The sequence below is a fragment of the Pezoporus occidentalis genome, unplaced genomic scaffold (assembly GCF_034315485.1).
Source record: "Pezoporus occidentalis ecotype Australia unplaced genomic scaffold, CSIRO_AGI_Poc_V1 ctg12, whole genome shotgun sequence".
NCBI lineage: Eukaryota > Metazoa > Chordata > Aves > Psittaciformes > Psittacidae > Pezoporus > Pezoporus occidentalis.
In genome coordinates, this window is record NW_026912994.1 from 9,623,590 (window position 1) to 9,639,172 (window position 15,583).

The following is a 15,583-nucleotide window of genomic DNA, read 5'->3' on the forward strand; positions in this document are numbered from 1 at the left end:
TCAGGCTGATTTCAGCCTCCAGCACAGTCAACTCTTGGGATCCTCCTGTTACTCCAGAAATATAGATGGGTTCCACCCCTTGACAGCTTGATGGCATCAGGGTACACTGTGCACCTACTAGAGCCTTATACTCCTGTGGGACTGATGTGCCAGGCCATCTGATCCACACAGTCCAGTAAATCTGATTGTCCCCTACCTCCACCTGGCTGGAGGCAGGGCCCCTCTAATGGTCGTCACAGCGTTGGACACTTAAGTCGTGGTGAAAGGGCTTATTCTTCGTTATCACAGGAGCTGGAGTAAAATCAGCTCTTCCATTCCATCTGGGAAACTGCTGACCAGAGACTGAAGCCGTAGCTCTCATGGGATGATCAGTCTTGGCCCTTGCTCCCCTCTTCAGTTCACTCACCCGTTCCTCCAAAGCTGAAGTAGGTTTTCCATCCCACTTTGTCATGTCTTCTCCGTGATCCAGCAGGTAAAACCATAGGGTACCCCGTGGCGTATACCTCCTGTGTCTCCTCTCTTGAACAATAGGATGCCTTTTGTTAATAGCTGAGACGTGTGTTGGTACACGTGAGGAGCTGGATAAATCAGATAGATTGTCCCTCAATTGTTCGAGGTCCTGGGACAGTTTTTTCACAGCTGAGATGATGGAAGGGGTGAGGTTGTCTTCGAACTCTCGGAGTTTATGAACCATTTCATCCACTGTTAGTGGTACTATGTCATTCCAGGTTACTGTTGCCAATGAATGGGCATATGATGATGGTGCATTCCGTGTAAGTTTTCACCACATGGGTCATGTACATTCAACTTCATCTGGATCTATGGGTGTATCCCCGTTATTCGGCTTGATGTGATAGATCATCTCTACGATGGCCGATTCCCTCAGAGACTGGATGCCTTTGTCTATAGTAGTCCACTTGGCCGAACGACTCGTAACATCGTCCTTGTACGGAAACCTTTCTTTCACAGCTGCCAAGAGCCACCTCCAAAGGCTGAGGGACTTTTTCTCTCTTGCAATTGCTTTGTCAATTCCCCCTTCTCTAGCAAGTGATCCCAGCTGCTTGGCTTCTGTACCTTCTAGTTCGTGACCATCGGCCCCATTGTCCCAGCATCGGAGTAATCAGGTGATGATGTGCTCCCCTGGTTGATGGGTGAAATCTTTTCACATATTCCGCAGCTCGGTTGAGGTCCGAGGTCGAGAAGTTACCTCTTCTTCTTCTTCTTCGTCATGTGATGATGACTCCTGATCAGATTCTGGACCGGGTGGTGAATTCATTGGTTCTTCATCTTGCTTCACCCTTTTTGCCTCCTTTTTGCTTGTTCTCTTGCGTACAGGGGCAACCGATATTGGTACGAATTGGTCCTCTGGTTTGGCTGCAGTGATTATCACTGTGGTTTGAGTAGCAACTGTACTTGTTGCTGGGGGTGGTGCAGCTGCTGTGCTTGGAGCTGGGGTAACAGTGCTGTCTGTTGCAGTTGGAGCAGCTGCTGTACTTGCCGCTGGGGTAGCTGTGCTGTTCATTGCAGCCAAAGTTTGAGTAGCGACTGTTGCTTTGCCCTCAGATCCGCCAACATTCTTTTCCTTTTGAAGGTGCTGGATAGTATTGAACAAGGCCCTGTAAGCGTAGGCCAAGCCCCAGCACGTTGCCCTGATTTGTCCATCTCTGGTATGGCCAGAATGACCACACACCTCATTTAAGTGTTTTACTAATTCTTCTGGATTTTGCAGTTGTTCGGTAGTGAAATTCCAAAGTACTGGAGGGGCCCACTGACCTAGATACTTGCCCATACTGTCCCACACACCCTGCCACTCATGGCTGTCCAGCCTCAGGGAAAATCTCTCGGTCCTCCTACATCGTCGTTTGACCCCAGACAAGACCCAAACCTGACTCTGCTTAACTCTTGAAATCAGTAGTAGGCAAAACATACTCTGTATGCGTGTTAGCATGATGATTCCCATCACCATCAGCAAACAAGTCTCAACAGCATTAAAAGGCCATTCAAAAAATTCAAAACTCTCAAATGTAAATGGTCTGGGGGGACAACTGGGAGGGTAAAAGGATGTCTCCTTCATAGGTTGAGCACCTGAGAAGGAGAAAAAAGGTGTGTAATTGCTAAGCACCTCCATCATATACCTCCCAAAGTATAAAGGTGGTGACCACACTGGGAACATAAGCCAGATCAGTTTCATGATCAATGATTCTATTGTATTACAAGTCATTACCATAAAGTACAATGGGACAAAAACCTTAGCCCAAGCCCCACACTTGAAAAACACTAATACAGCAAATACCGGATGGAAGTAAGATACTATATACTGAAACTGTGAGATCAAGAGGAACAACCTCGAGAGCCAATAAATCAACATTGTGACAAGTGACTATCAATCCAGTCAGATCTGTTCTTATCTCAGCCCCTCGTGCCCCACGTTGGGCGCCAAAAAGAACTGTCGTGGTTTAAACCCCGTCAGGTAACTTGTTCACTCACTCCCAGTGAGTGGTGCCGAGCGGACAACAATCGAGGTCCGTCCCCCCCCCCGCACCGGGGCTCTCCCCTTCCCCGCTCCCGGAGGAACGGCCATGACGTGCTGTGGTATGGAATACCTCCCTGGCTAGCCCGGGTCAGGCGCCCCATCTCTGCTTCCTCACAGCTTCCCCTCCTCCCTGGCAGAGCATGATCCTCACAAAGTCCTTGGTCAGGGTAAACATCACTTAGCAACAACTGAAAACATCGGCTTCACCAACACTGTTCTCAGGCTGGAAGTCAAAACACAGCACTGCACCAGCTACCACAAAGGAAAAAACATGACTGCTACTGGTGAACCCAGGGCACCTGCTGAAGCCTCACCTGGAGTATTGCGTTCAGTTACGTGCTTCGCAGTTCAAGAAAGACAAAGAGCAACTGGAGAGGGTCCAGTGGAGGGTTATGCATTAGGGAACGGGAGCGTCTTTCTTAAGAGGAAAGGCTAGGGAGCTCGGCCTCTTGAGCCTGGAGGAGACTGAGAGAGGATCTGATCAATACATACAAATATCTTAAGCGTGGGTGTCAAGAGGATGGGACCACACTCTTTTCAGTGATCCCCAGCAGCAGGATGTACAGGGCAATAGGCACAAACAGAAACACAGGAAGTTCCAACTGAACATAAGGAAGAACTTTACTTTGAAGGTGGCAGAGCACTGGAACAGGTTGCCCAGGGAGGTTGTGGACTCTCTGGATATATTCAAAACCCACCTGGATGCATTCCTGCGTAACCTGCTCTAGGTGAACCTGCTTTGTCAGGTGGGAGGTGGCGGTGGGAGTGGACTAGATGATCTTCAGATGTCCCTTCCAACTCCAACCATTCTGTGATTCTGTGCTTCTGTGTTCTCCACAGCACTAAAAAAAAAGCTCCCTGATGAGCTGGAAAACCAGGCATGTGTTTCCCATTCACTTTCCTTATTTTGTATTTGAGCCCTGTGATTAACAGAAGCCATGGCAACCATTTTTATACGACCAATATATCTTATAGGTGTTTCTAAAGGTGTTACAGATAGTTATAAATAACATACTTTGTTCTCAAATTCCTTATGTCTCTGATGTTTGAATAATAAATAATTACTATAATAATGGAGTAAGTATAATAATAAAATAATGAATCTTTCATATTAATATTTTATGTTATCTTCATAATTTGATGTATGATGGTATAAATTGTGATAAAGTAAACCTGACTTCTAGAATGAATCTCAGACTCACACTTAGACAAGTGTATGTATGCATGCACATACTTGCATACTGCACGTTGAGGACAAGAGGTGGGTCTGATAGGCCTCTATGTGCGTAAACAGGGTTTTTTAGGTTGTCATTGTTTGGCAGCTCTGAACAGCCTTGGACTCAGGTAAGTTGGTGAATGCTTGGTTGGTAGGGCTTGGGAGACTGGTGGAGATGGTGGTCTTTACTGACATACAGGTTTTCTGCTTGCATGCATAAAATGTGTTTTAATTGTACAGATTCTAAAAGAAACAGACTGAAAGCCACAGTTAAAGGCAGTATGCACACTTACATGCTGTCATGGTTTAAGCCCAGCTGGTAACATGGCACTGCACTAGCTACCAAGAAGGAGAAAAATAACTATTACAGCTGAACCCAGGACACATGCAAAAACATTTCCTAAAGATGAGATGAGCAACAACAAAATCATGTCCTCAGCTCATACAAATCTAGGTAGCATGAGTGACTTCACTACTAATACCATTGAAACATCTGGGCTGTAAAAAGGGGTTTGAAGCTCAATTTACAGCAAAGCACACCTTAATGGAATGCTGGGGTGCAAGAGAGAAATTGATTGCCTTTTTTCTATCCACCGACTGATCAGAATTGAATCAGTGGTATAAACAATTTATTCGTTTTTTAAAAGCCAAACATGCAGTATAAAAGAGAATATCTAATATACCGTAAGTGGGAGGGGGGAAGAAGGACAGAAAAAGGAAAAAATGAAACCATCCCTGGTGGACGATGTAACTCCATTGCACTGCCCGTATTTACACCAGTGTATTTCAGATCAGGATTTACTTCTTGTACTGGATATTGAATTTATCTCCCACAGCTTTTGTTTCTGTTCACTTCCTAAGCTGCATGCTATTGTGCCTCTTTCTTCTTTTAATAATTTGCTTCACAGTAGTACTTTAGAGGCATAGTGACTAAAATGAGAGAAAGAAGAGAGTACAGAATTCATAATTGAAGCATATTTTTCCTCTCACCTCTGATATTTTCATGCTGTTTGTGTTACCACAAATGTAACTCAGCCTAATTTTGATAACAATGATGCCTGTTTAATCAAAGAACAGGGGATTCTCCTTTGAAACAAGATTTCAATGTAATTTTCACGTTACTTGTCCTTTTCTGTGCCTGCTAAGTTTGTGACACTTTAATTGCTAGCAAATGGAGGACAAGTGGAATGTTTTTTGGAGAGTAATCTTTACCTACTTGCTGGATACATTAAATGTTGTTGGCTTCAGTGCTTGTATTTGAAGTGAATCATAGATCAGAGGAACATGTAATTATGTCAGGTGTTATACAGTGATTCAGCCATGGGAAACTCTTGCCTGAGTGAGGAGTTAAGACAGTTTTATAATTATTTTTTCCAGCACATTAATTGCATTTTTTTAAAACTGTCTCCAATTAGATGTTTACCCAACTACTGTGAACATGGGGGAAAATGCTCTCAGTCCTGGACCACCTTTTACTGCGATTGTAATGATACAGGCTACATGGGAGAAACCTGTCATAATTGTAAGTAAACCCACACATACAGTGTTTTCTACTACAGCTGGTATGTCAAGTTGCACATAAACTAGAGCTTTGTAAGATATCATATATCATATCATAGGATGTAGCATGTCCTGACATGATTCAAACCAGTCAATAACTGTGTTGGGAATGCACAGAAATCCATTTGCATTTTTTGAAGAAAAGAACCAGATTATTTTAAGTAATTTTCAACAATTTTTTCTCTCATTGATTTGGAGAATCTTAAATTCATTAATATTACATGTACATGGTAGACACATTACTCATAAGACATTTAGGTGGGCTTAGCTGTATTTGGGTTCTACATCAATTTTGGCACCATGGGCTCCTTTGCTTTTAGATTATCCAAAAGTTCCAGTTTTCAACAACTCATGATTTTGGAATTTTGCTGATACAGAATCTGAAACAGTGGCAGTACATGAAGCATGCAGCTACTGAAACCCACAGCAAAAGGAATACAATGTTTTAAGGGTTTAAAAGCAACAAATATCAAACGGTAGAAGCACAGCATGCTGTGAATTTTAATAAAAAACAGAGAGAGAAAGAGGAAGCCAAAATAAAACCTGTTCATACAGCTGACTAAAATGGAAAACAGTTAGCAAATGAAGTTAAACTTACTGTTCTGTCACTGGAAATAAAAAGAAAAATAGAGTGAGCAAGAACAATTCCAGGAATACAACTACACCCACGCCAGGTGTTTGATGAGCACTCAGACCACAGATAGGAAAAGATTAGTGAGAAATCCATTTTTTGCCCTGCTAAGCTAAAAAGCAGAAGAGAAGAAAAGGTACTTAGTGGTTTGAAGCTGAGAATATTGGCAACCACACTGTAATTCTGAAGACTTTAATGGTTTACTAATTAACAGTGAAATCATTTGTGGTGTGGGGTCTGCAGCTGACAGGGGAGGCTGTTGAGAGGTCTGTTCATAGATCTGTCACCTGAACCCTACATTGTAAGAACAAAGGAAGCTAAAAGTTTAGTGCTGAATTCATGCCAAGCCACACACAAGATGGGAATTAAAATGCTGAGTTCATAGTTTTGAAAAGACAGTTTAACTTTTTGTCTAATGCTTTTGTTGCTGCAAAGGCATCACCGTTCTTCAAAATCCCCAACCCAGACTGCGTGCAGTGATTGAGGCATAGCAGTGTATTTACACCAGCTGATGTTTTTGATACAAAACTAGATGGCCAAATAGGCTGGTGAGAAGGGGAAGGCTCCTTGGGGAAGGAAGAGACCTGTGGCTGTTAACTGTCAAAGGTGATTAGGGACACTAGACTCTAAGCTATACCTGCGTTGTATTAGCTCAGGGCCTGAGGCTCATTATATCTGTGCCAGCTCAGTGTGTCTGGTGCTCCAAGGAGGAGTATCTCATTACTGCAGAGGATTGGTTCATGACCAGTTTTCCTCATAGACATTTGCATGGAGCTAGTCCGTCCTCCCGGTTCTGTGAACTTGCGTCTGCGCTCTCAAAGGCACATACACAGCTATAGATATTTAAGGTTCACTGATGTGTAAAAACTATTCCGAAAAGTTTCTTAGGAAGATCTTGTGTTAAGATTTTCCAGCAGATCAAGCTGTGCATGCATGCACAGCTATTCAGCTGCTCAGTTTATTTACAAACATATTATCAGCATCTAATTTGATTCCAGCTAGATTGTAGAGCCAGATGCCCTGTAAGCCAAGCGATGCTGATAACCAGCAACATTAGTCTGGAGAGACGCATTCATGTGCTTGAAATGTGCAGTGAAGCCATTTCAAAGCCAGTGGGTAAATGCAGACTGTCAATTAGAAACCTGCAGAACAGGAGATGTAATCACTTTCAGATGATAGTGACTGATGTACAGAAGTACCTTGTAGCAGGTGGATGAAAGCTGCAGATCTGATCACAGCATAACTCTTGAATATCCTTAGTGTACAGGCAACTCTTCCAATCATGAAATTGTAATTCCATGTAGTTCTATCAAAGTAAAACATCTAATTTCTTAAGGTCTGAAACATTATCTCAACAGATTTTGATTTTTGCTAGAAGACTGAGGCTGACAAGCCTGAAATTGAACTTGTATTACTTTGGAGAAGCTATTTCTTTTATTAAACTGCCCTTCAGACACAAGTCCATACGGCAACAGTGGAAAGATTTAACTGGCAATCTGCTGCAAGTCACACATAGTGTGAATAGTTTCAGTGTCATGGATTTTGTTTCTGTGTTGCATTAGTGTTGGTTTTGCCTCTTGGTGTTTGTAAGAGGTGGGTGTCACTGGTTGAACAACATAAAAGACCCAATCTTTGTCATTCTTTCGTGAAGAACTGCAGGACATGCATTTGCAAATAAGAATTAATTGTTTTATGTTTTACCAGCTTAGACTGAGAGACCTTACCATTTAAAGAACTGAAATCTGAAGAGACATTGTCCTTACCTTACTATCATCTGTAATATGTTAAAGTGCATTTTGAGGTTGATACATAAGCAGTCTTACTGGTTTCTTCGCAAATATTCATGGACCACACTGAATCCCACTGTGAAGAACAGGTAACAATATAGACTATCAGCTCTCCAGAGAGTTTGTAGTTAAATTTTTGAGGGAAAAAAACATGCTAGTGCAGGTGATGGAGAGACAGAAAGTCTTCATTATAATCACAGGTGGCATTTTCAGTCTACCGGGTACATAATTATTGATAGGTTTTCTTGTAGGCAAAAAGTCATAGAGTAGAGATTAAAAAGAGGAAGAAATTGAATGTTTGCAGGTATGAAAGAGTGACATAAGAGAAAGCAATAATGTGCTGGTTTGACAAATGTAAGGCTATGGCCAGAGGAGTTTGACATTTTTGACAGGGCAAATGCCAGTCATGACAGGTAGATAGGTTGGAAATATGCCATGAGAAACAAAGATAAATAGTTTGCATTTAGTGCAACAGAGGGGAAATAGGGCAGAATAGTAAGTTGATAGAAGGCATAGCTGAGGTGTTTGCATGACCATGTCAGATATGTGGGACAAGATTGTCTGTCATGAACAAAAGTGGGTATAGTTGAAATTCAAGACATGCAAGTGAAGCAAAAGTGCACATCTCAAGACACATACGAAGAAATAGCTGAGTCTAGACATGGCCTTAATATAATCTTCCTAAAGGCAGTTGATTTTCTGCAAACCTCAGGTATTTTCCTGTTCATTCAAAATCCCTTCCTGTCCTGAAAGGTCTTAAACTGTTACAGGGGTTGTGACTATCTACATGATCCAAATGAGGTTCCATCACTGAAAAGGTGTAGGCTCATGTCCTATTAAATAGCTATTCTGTGGCAGACAAGTTTCATGAACTGCAGTCTCATCTGGTTCTGCTTATGTTCTCTTCCTCTTCTCTGAGTTTAGCTGTAAATACAGGTAGAATACTGGTAAAACCCACTGGTGTTTTCTGGGTTTCAGTAACATATGGGAAGAGTCTGAATGTTTTCTAGACAGGTTGTTTCTTGCTTGCAAAGCTTATTGCCTGATGCATAAGTCCATTTCTCTGATGACAGGTGATCCTCCTTTGCAAGCTGCCACATGTGCAATATTATCAGTACCTTCCAAGTCTTTTTTTGTTTTGTTTTTGTTTGTTTTGGCCTTTGGTATGTTTTGTGTTTTGTTTTTTTGGTGTTTTTTTCTTCCAATGTGGAATGAGGATTTGAATTTAACTCTCATCATTCCAGCTTCCAGTGCAATTCACATCTTGCTGGCTAGTCACAGTCCTGATTAGCAATTGTGCTTTCATCACTCTACTAACTGTAGCTGTGAAACTCCATAACATATGCTAGTGCCTTGCACTTCCATTTGATGAAAATATAGAATGTGTGCTCACTGTCTCTGGGTGGGGTGTTCACTGCCCACAGTTTGGGAAAACAAGGAGTCATGAAATAACCCGGTAGGATATTAAGTCAATGGTAGGTGAGTTGCTTTTGCTAATGTATGGGTTTTGTTGTGCCTTAGTTTCTCCACCTCTGTTGGGAAAAGGATCCAATTTGCAGGTATATTGTATGTGATCTATATTGTGTACTGAAACAGTATGGATTCTTTCCTTTAAAACTATTATTTGCTTACCACTACTTGAGCTGCTCTGTAGCTGAGACAGTGCTTTGAGGACACAATATTATTTCAATTCTGTCAAATGCATGGGTTTGATTTTGGTTTATCTTTTAAATGTGCTTCACACAGCTTGCATTTATATGAGTTGAAAGATTAGCTCAGCTGAAGCCCTTTTAACAATCAATACTTTTCCCATTTCTACAGTGTGGTGGGTAGTTTACTGATCCATCAGGTATTGCAGTAGTCGGGTCTAATCCAGAGAGATAAGAGAGCATCTTTTATGTGATCACCTGTGTGAACCATAGCAAAATAGATAATAATGTAGTGTTTGTTTTCTGTTTTCCTCTTTTAGATAGAAGCACTGATGTTAGTACACAACTTGGGAAAAAGGCCTGGGTGGGATTCAGCTCATCTGTTTTTGCTGCCTGATACTGTGACATCTAATCTAAGATAGTGGTGTGCTTGCTTTCTGTGCATAACAGAGTGTGAGCTGTTTTCAGAACTTGAGTAATATCACTGTGAGATAGGTTGTCCGAGGTAAGTTCGTGGGCCACCTCTGAAACATACCAGTGTCTGTCATCTATAGAGGGAAGTTGTCTTAGCTTAGATATACAATAGGGAACTGAAGCTAGATCAGAATTATAGGGTGGGAGAGAGAGAGAGAGAGTGAGAAACAGAGGGAAACAAAAGTTACAGGTGTATATATATACAAAATATTTTAAATTGGAAGGTCATAGTTTAAAACCTGCATAGTCATCTCTCTCATACTATTAATTCTCCTTACACTCACCAGTGTAAAATGGCCCTGAGATACAGAATGCTATAACTTTATTGCAAGGCAATGGTTAGTAATCTCCTCTTTCTATGAGTTATGTTAGTCTCTTAGAAAGCCTCATCTTTCCCTTCTGTATTTCTATTATTTTTATATATGATAGTTTTCAGATGGCCTTTAGTCTTGGGTGTACTATTTTATTGTGAAGAGTGCTGAACGTACATAAAAGATGATGAGATATATAAAATAATGGGTTTATTCTTCATGTTCTGGGGATGTCAACATGTCCCAAAGCTTTGCAAGGTGATAATTAACAGAATGTAATTTAATTCTGGATATTTGCTTTTGCGTGTGATCTATCTTGCACATACAGGCATGTGTCTTATTGGCCTGGGTAATTGCTGGAGGAAAGATCCATCCAATAATGGAAATGTCATATAGCTGTTGATATGACATAAACTTAACTTCAGGCTTTGAAAATGTATTTTTTTAATATTAATATGCTTACTGCATATATCACTTTTGATCTGAAAAGCTTAATATTGCTTCAGCCAGATCGTTAGCAGTACTGGACCTGCATCTTAAAGTGCCAGCCATGGATTCGGTAATTCTGTCGTGTTCCGAGGTGGGGAGATGTGTGTGCATGCAGTTTGCTGGCTGCGTAAATGAGGTTCAGAGAGTTTCATGCTGCAAGATGTCTAACAGTGAGTCTAGTCATGTAATTTGCATGTCCTGAGTAGTCAATTTTCCTCTGAGATTCATGGAATAAGATTTTTTCATGTGTATTTAAACACGTTGGTGCTCTTTGATAAAACAAAACACATTTAATATTCATATCAAGCTTTCAATACTTAGTGTTCCTGCATATTTTTGTTCACCATGTTGCTGGGATATGAATTTTCATTGTCTGTTTTGTAATAAATTACTGTCTTATTAATACTTGCCCTTCAGTTTGTGTATCTGTAAATTGTACATCTGCATTTCTCAGCGGCGTTTGTTTAAAAAAAGTTTTTCCCTTTGATCAACATTTCCTTATGAATAACACAAGAATATTCCTCTTTGGGAATTCACTGCAGAACAAAGTAAGTGTGGGACTAGCTCAATCCTGTTTGAACCCTGACTGCATCAGGTGTGAGCATCACCACAGGGACACCAGTACTTTCAAGAGCCATGCTGAAATACCATGCTTTACACTGTGTCCTTCTAGTCTTTGATTTCTCCTTTCCCTCCAACATTGTTCTTAAAATGGTGTAGGTTTCCTTGACTGCTTTTTTGCAGCAGCAGGACTTGCAGGTCACCCTGCATAAGCACCAGACAGGGGCCACTGGGGTATATGACTGACACAGTTGCCTTCAAATCTCAGCAGGAAAGTGACAGGGGAGGACCTGCTGACATGACCTTTCATACCTCAACCAGGGGGAGTCTTAGCATGGATGGTAGCAAATTGTCTAATCCCCATGTGTAATGGAAGGATTCCTCCCAAATATCCATTTAGGTGACATTGTTGTAAAAGTAATTTTAAATCTATCTATGGAAATAATTCATTCTTTATCAGATGAGTAAATCCATATTTTGAAAAGGGAAAATAAGCCATCTGTCATCCAGACGCATCACAGTAGAGACTGCATTAGTCTGTCAACAGCAGAGCTGTCAAAATCCAGTTTTCAAGAGTACAGATTTCATTTTCTGGCATTTAACAAGACAATTGTATTATAAGGGTGAGAATGACAATCATTCCCAGAGTTCATTGCCTGTACTAATCCCTCTGCTATTGGAACGAGAAGAAGAAACCTCCCATTGCATAGTTCTTTATTTGTTATTTAGAGAAATCTGTACTCCAAATCTGTAAGAACAAATCTGTCAGGCCTGAGGTATACAGGCACAGGGTGAAACAGTCATGTCCAATCTGCCTTCAGGAGCTCTGAGCATTTTAGTGAGAATGCTTAATTTGGTCTGTGTCAGCATTTGTGCATTGCAGTTTGTCCAAGGGCAGTCCACAGCTGGCTGCAGATCCCGACAGAATCACCACTTCTTACTGGCCTTTCCAGTCTAACCAGTACCTAAGATTTAACCTCAGAAGACACTGTATTAATAATTATTATAGGGATTATTACTGCTCTTTCTGTCTGAGGTGCAAAGAATTACAAAGCAATGAAATGAGTCCCAGATGACCTGGTGGTAAATATTCTGCCTACGAATTTTAATGAATTGTTAAAGGCAGTAAAAGCAACATGCATCTTGCTGCTGTGTTTTAGCTAGGGAGTGGACAGTGTCAGCACCTCTCAATAAAATCAAGATGTAAAGATCTTTAGGGCTTTTTAATGTATTTTATTTATTATATCACTGTAAAATGTTATCTTCCTCTGAGAAATTTAAGATTATCGGCTATTTTTATTAGATTATGAGAATCCAACCTAGAAACAGCAATCCTACAGGATTCATTTTGGTAATCACAACTAGTGTAGTTCAAAGTCTGAGTCTCCAGCTCAGAGTATTTGGAATAAAAAGCGTATGCTCAATTTCCAAAGTAATTGGAAGTACAGAAAAGAAATGCAGGTGATTTTAAGGTTTACTTTTAATGAATTTTAACTTTTGAGGAAAGTTATCTTAGTGCCCATTAAATTGGAAAGGACAGATTCCTCTGATATAAAAAATAAAACAAACCAAAACCAGAAAAAAAAAGACCAAAAGCCACACACACACACACACACACAAAAAAAAAAAAAAAAAACTAAAAACAAACAACAAAACCAACCAACCAAATAAAGAAACAAAGAAAAAAAAAACAAAAAAAAACACAAACAAAAAACGAACACACAAAAAAAACCCAAAGAAATTGGTTTTGATTTGGCATTTATGTTCTTGGTCATATCTGTGCTGGTAACGTACTTCTGGGTAGAGGGGAGGGAGATTTGCCTTGCTTGGCCTCCCAACGGTAAAAATGGAGCCTGATTATCTCTGTAACCTTTGCATTGAGCCCAACAGCCAACACTGTTTTACATATAAGAGTTGTGTCTTACTGGGTGAGTAACAGCTTCATTTATTCATTGAAGAGAGGGGGCTTTAAATATATTGCTCCCTGGGGTTTATTTGCAGAAGTTCAGGTCTTTGCACAAAGAACAGGGTGGGTTTTTTGGTGTTTTTTTTTGTTTGTTTGTTTTTTTAAAGCCAAAATAGCACTGGAGTTGAAAAATAAAGTGGTGTGACAGAGAGAAGCTTTATAAGGTAGGAACTTGGGGGCAAAAGAATCAGAGTCATTAAGTAATCAGGGAAACGGGCCAGCTAAAGGCTTATCTTCCAGGGAGCTCCACAATGAAACAGTAAACTTGTCCTTAATGAAGGCTATAACAGAGACTGCAGATGAACTGGTTGGGGTAAAAGTAAGATTGAAAGACAAATGTCAGTAAAGTAACAGCTGATCAGTGAAAAACTGAATAAAAAGATGTTTTATTGGAAACAACAGACATATGACGTTGAAAATGTTTGTGCTCAGCCATATGCTGTTAAAGATTTCAGCTACAGCAGGCATACATTATTTTCTGGTTTAAGGACTATAATTAAAACAGTTGGATTAACAGGTTCAAGATACTTCAGAGAGCTGAACAGTGATGAAATTGCTAATTTTTAAAATTTGTCAGGTGCCTGCAGCATATGGAATCAAGGCTGAAGTTTCAATTGCAGAGCCAAGCTAAGAGGGACCCCAGCCCTGTTGGACCTGACTGCAGGGTACAGAGAGCTACTGCGTATGCTTCAGCTGACCAGCTGTAAGGGTTTTGATGCAGGAATTAGAAAATGACATTCTATAGTTGATTTTACACAAAAGGTCAAAATGGGTTATTTTAATGACATTAAAATCTCTTGATGCCTTTCTGATAATGAAGTCTGAATCAGTGATCTATAGCTTGAACCTTGATCAATCAAAGTGTGTATTTATCATTTTGCTAGCATGCTTCTGTAGGGATGTAGTGTTTTTGTGGCTTGATATGGGAAATGTATGTTTCACATCCATAGTTTTGATATTTGAGCTTATGAATCTTTATATCCCAGGAGTTATAACCTATAGAACTGTGTGATGTCGATCCGACTGCGGATAAAGTGTTTATTTTGTAAATGCTGCTCAAAGTTTGACAGACCTTTTCTTAAGCACCTGGGACGATGAGAAATGAGACCTAAAGAAAAGAAGGCCATTATGAAAAGTGAGTAAAGCAGTGTTCAATATGAATGCTCTGATGGGATGAGTTCTTGATCTGAAAAGCTAGTTTAATTTGAGATACTTAAGGCTTGAAGAGGATACCTGAGAGAGAAACTGGGTTATACGTGTTTCACAGAGGATTATAAGAGTCTGTTAGAAGATGGACATCTTGAATTCTGTCAGTATTGTACATGCCTGGACACCGTCAGCACGGCTCATCCTATTGGTTAGGCAAGAGCACATATAGTACCTAGGGAAGTAGCTCTTGGTATGAAGAATGGGGTTCTCAGGCTGCATCAGTTTTGGTAGCTAGCTCTGGGAGTATTTTAAATTTCTTTGTGAAACACAGCAATAGCCTTTAGAAAACTCCTTAAAGAGCCCTGGAAAAAATGACAATACAAGCTTATAAGTGATTTGGGGGGAAAGGAGGAGGGGAAGGGGGAAGGAGAAGAAAAGACATCTAGTCTCTCTGGGGCCAAGTAAAACAGATATTTCTGATGGCCAGTTTCCCTTTACTAAATCTGGGACCTTGGACTCATGCTGCTTCTTGGTTTGACTTCCTGGAATAGCCACTGTTACCAACAATAGCCCACCAGCCAAAATCTTCCCATGTGACATCTTTTACACTTTGGCTTTTGCCTTGTGCTGTAGTTTATCCTAATGCTTTTACCTGCCATACCCGACTGTGAGGTTCAGGCAATACTTGCAGGGGGAGAGAATGGGTTCATATGTGCTACTGACATCTATTTCTGTCGAGCCCTAGCATAATGCCACTCCATGAAGCAAAGAGCTTCATTCTGACTGCCTGTAGGAACTTGGTGGCAGAACCTGATGTGCTACTGCTGCATGGCAGTGCAGCTTGTTCTCAAAAGGGCCTGAAGAAGCACAGCACGATCTGAAAGTCATAAACTGTGATTTTCTATGGTTCTGACTCAGTGAAACAAATGTTGGTGGAAAACTCATTTTGTCTTCAGTGGCTGGCATAAATCAAAATTAGTCCGAAAAAAAAATGTGGGAGGGTTAGAGAAGCAAAACTGATCTTGCTTCTTTGAGACAAAAGACAACTTAGAGGTTTAATTTTTGAAATTATGTTTTCAAAAAGTGCTTAATGAAGCATTTTAATGAGAAAACAAACTTCGCATGAGCAGCCTATAAAGAACATTATTTTTGTTGCTCTGGTCCAATTTTGGAGAACATTTTAAAATTGAAAACAAACTTGAAGAAATGGAAGTGTAAACACCACTAAAATGCTTCTCAGAAAGGAATAAAATCACT

The 15,583-nt window shown here is 40.5% G+C and overlaps 1 protein-coding gene across 2 annotated transcripts in view; it reads left to right on the forward strand.

Moving 5' to 3' along the window:
• CNTNAP5 (contactin associated protein family member 5) overlaps positions 1–15,583 on the forward strand; it is a 269,159-nt gene that overhangs the window by 191,008 nt on the left and 62,568 nt on the right. For both annotated transcript variants that reach the window (XM_062607158.1, XM_062607157.1), the window contains exon 12: positions 5,165–5,271. In XM_062607158.1, the coding sequence (XP_062463142.1) occupies positions 5,165–5,271 (107 nt within the window). The remainder of the gene's footprint in view (positions 1–5,164; positions 5,272–15,583) is intronic.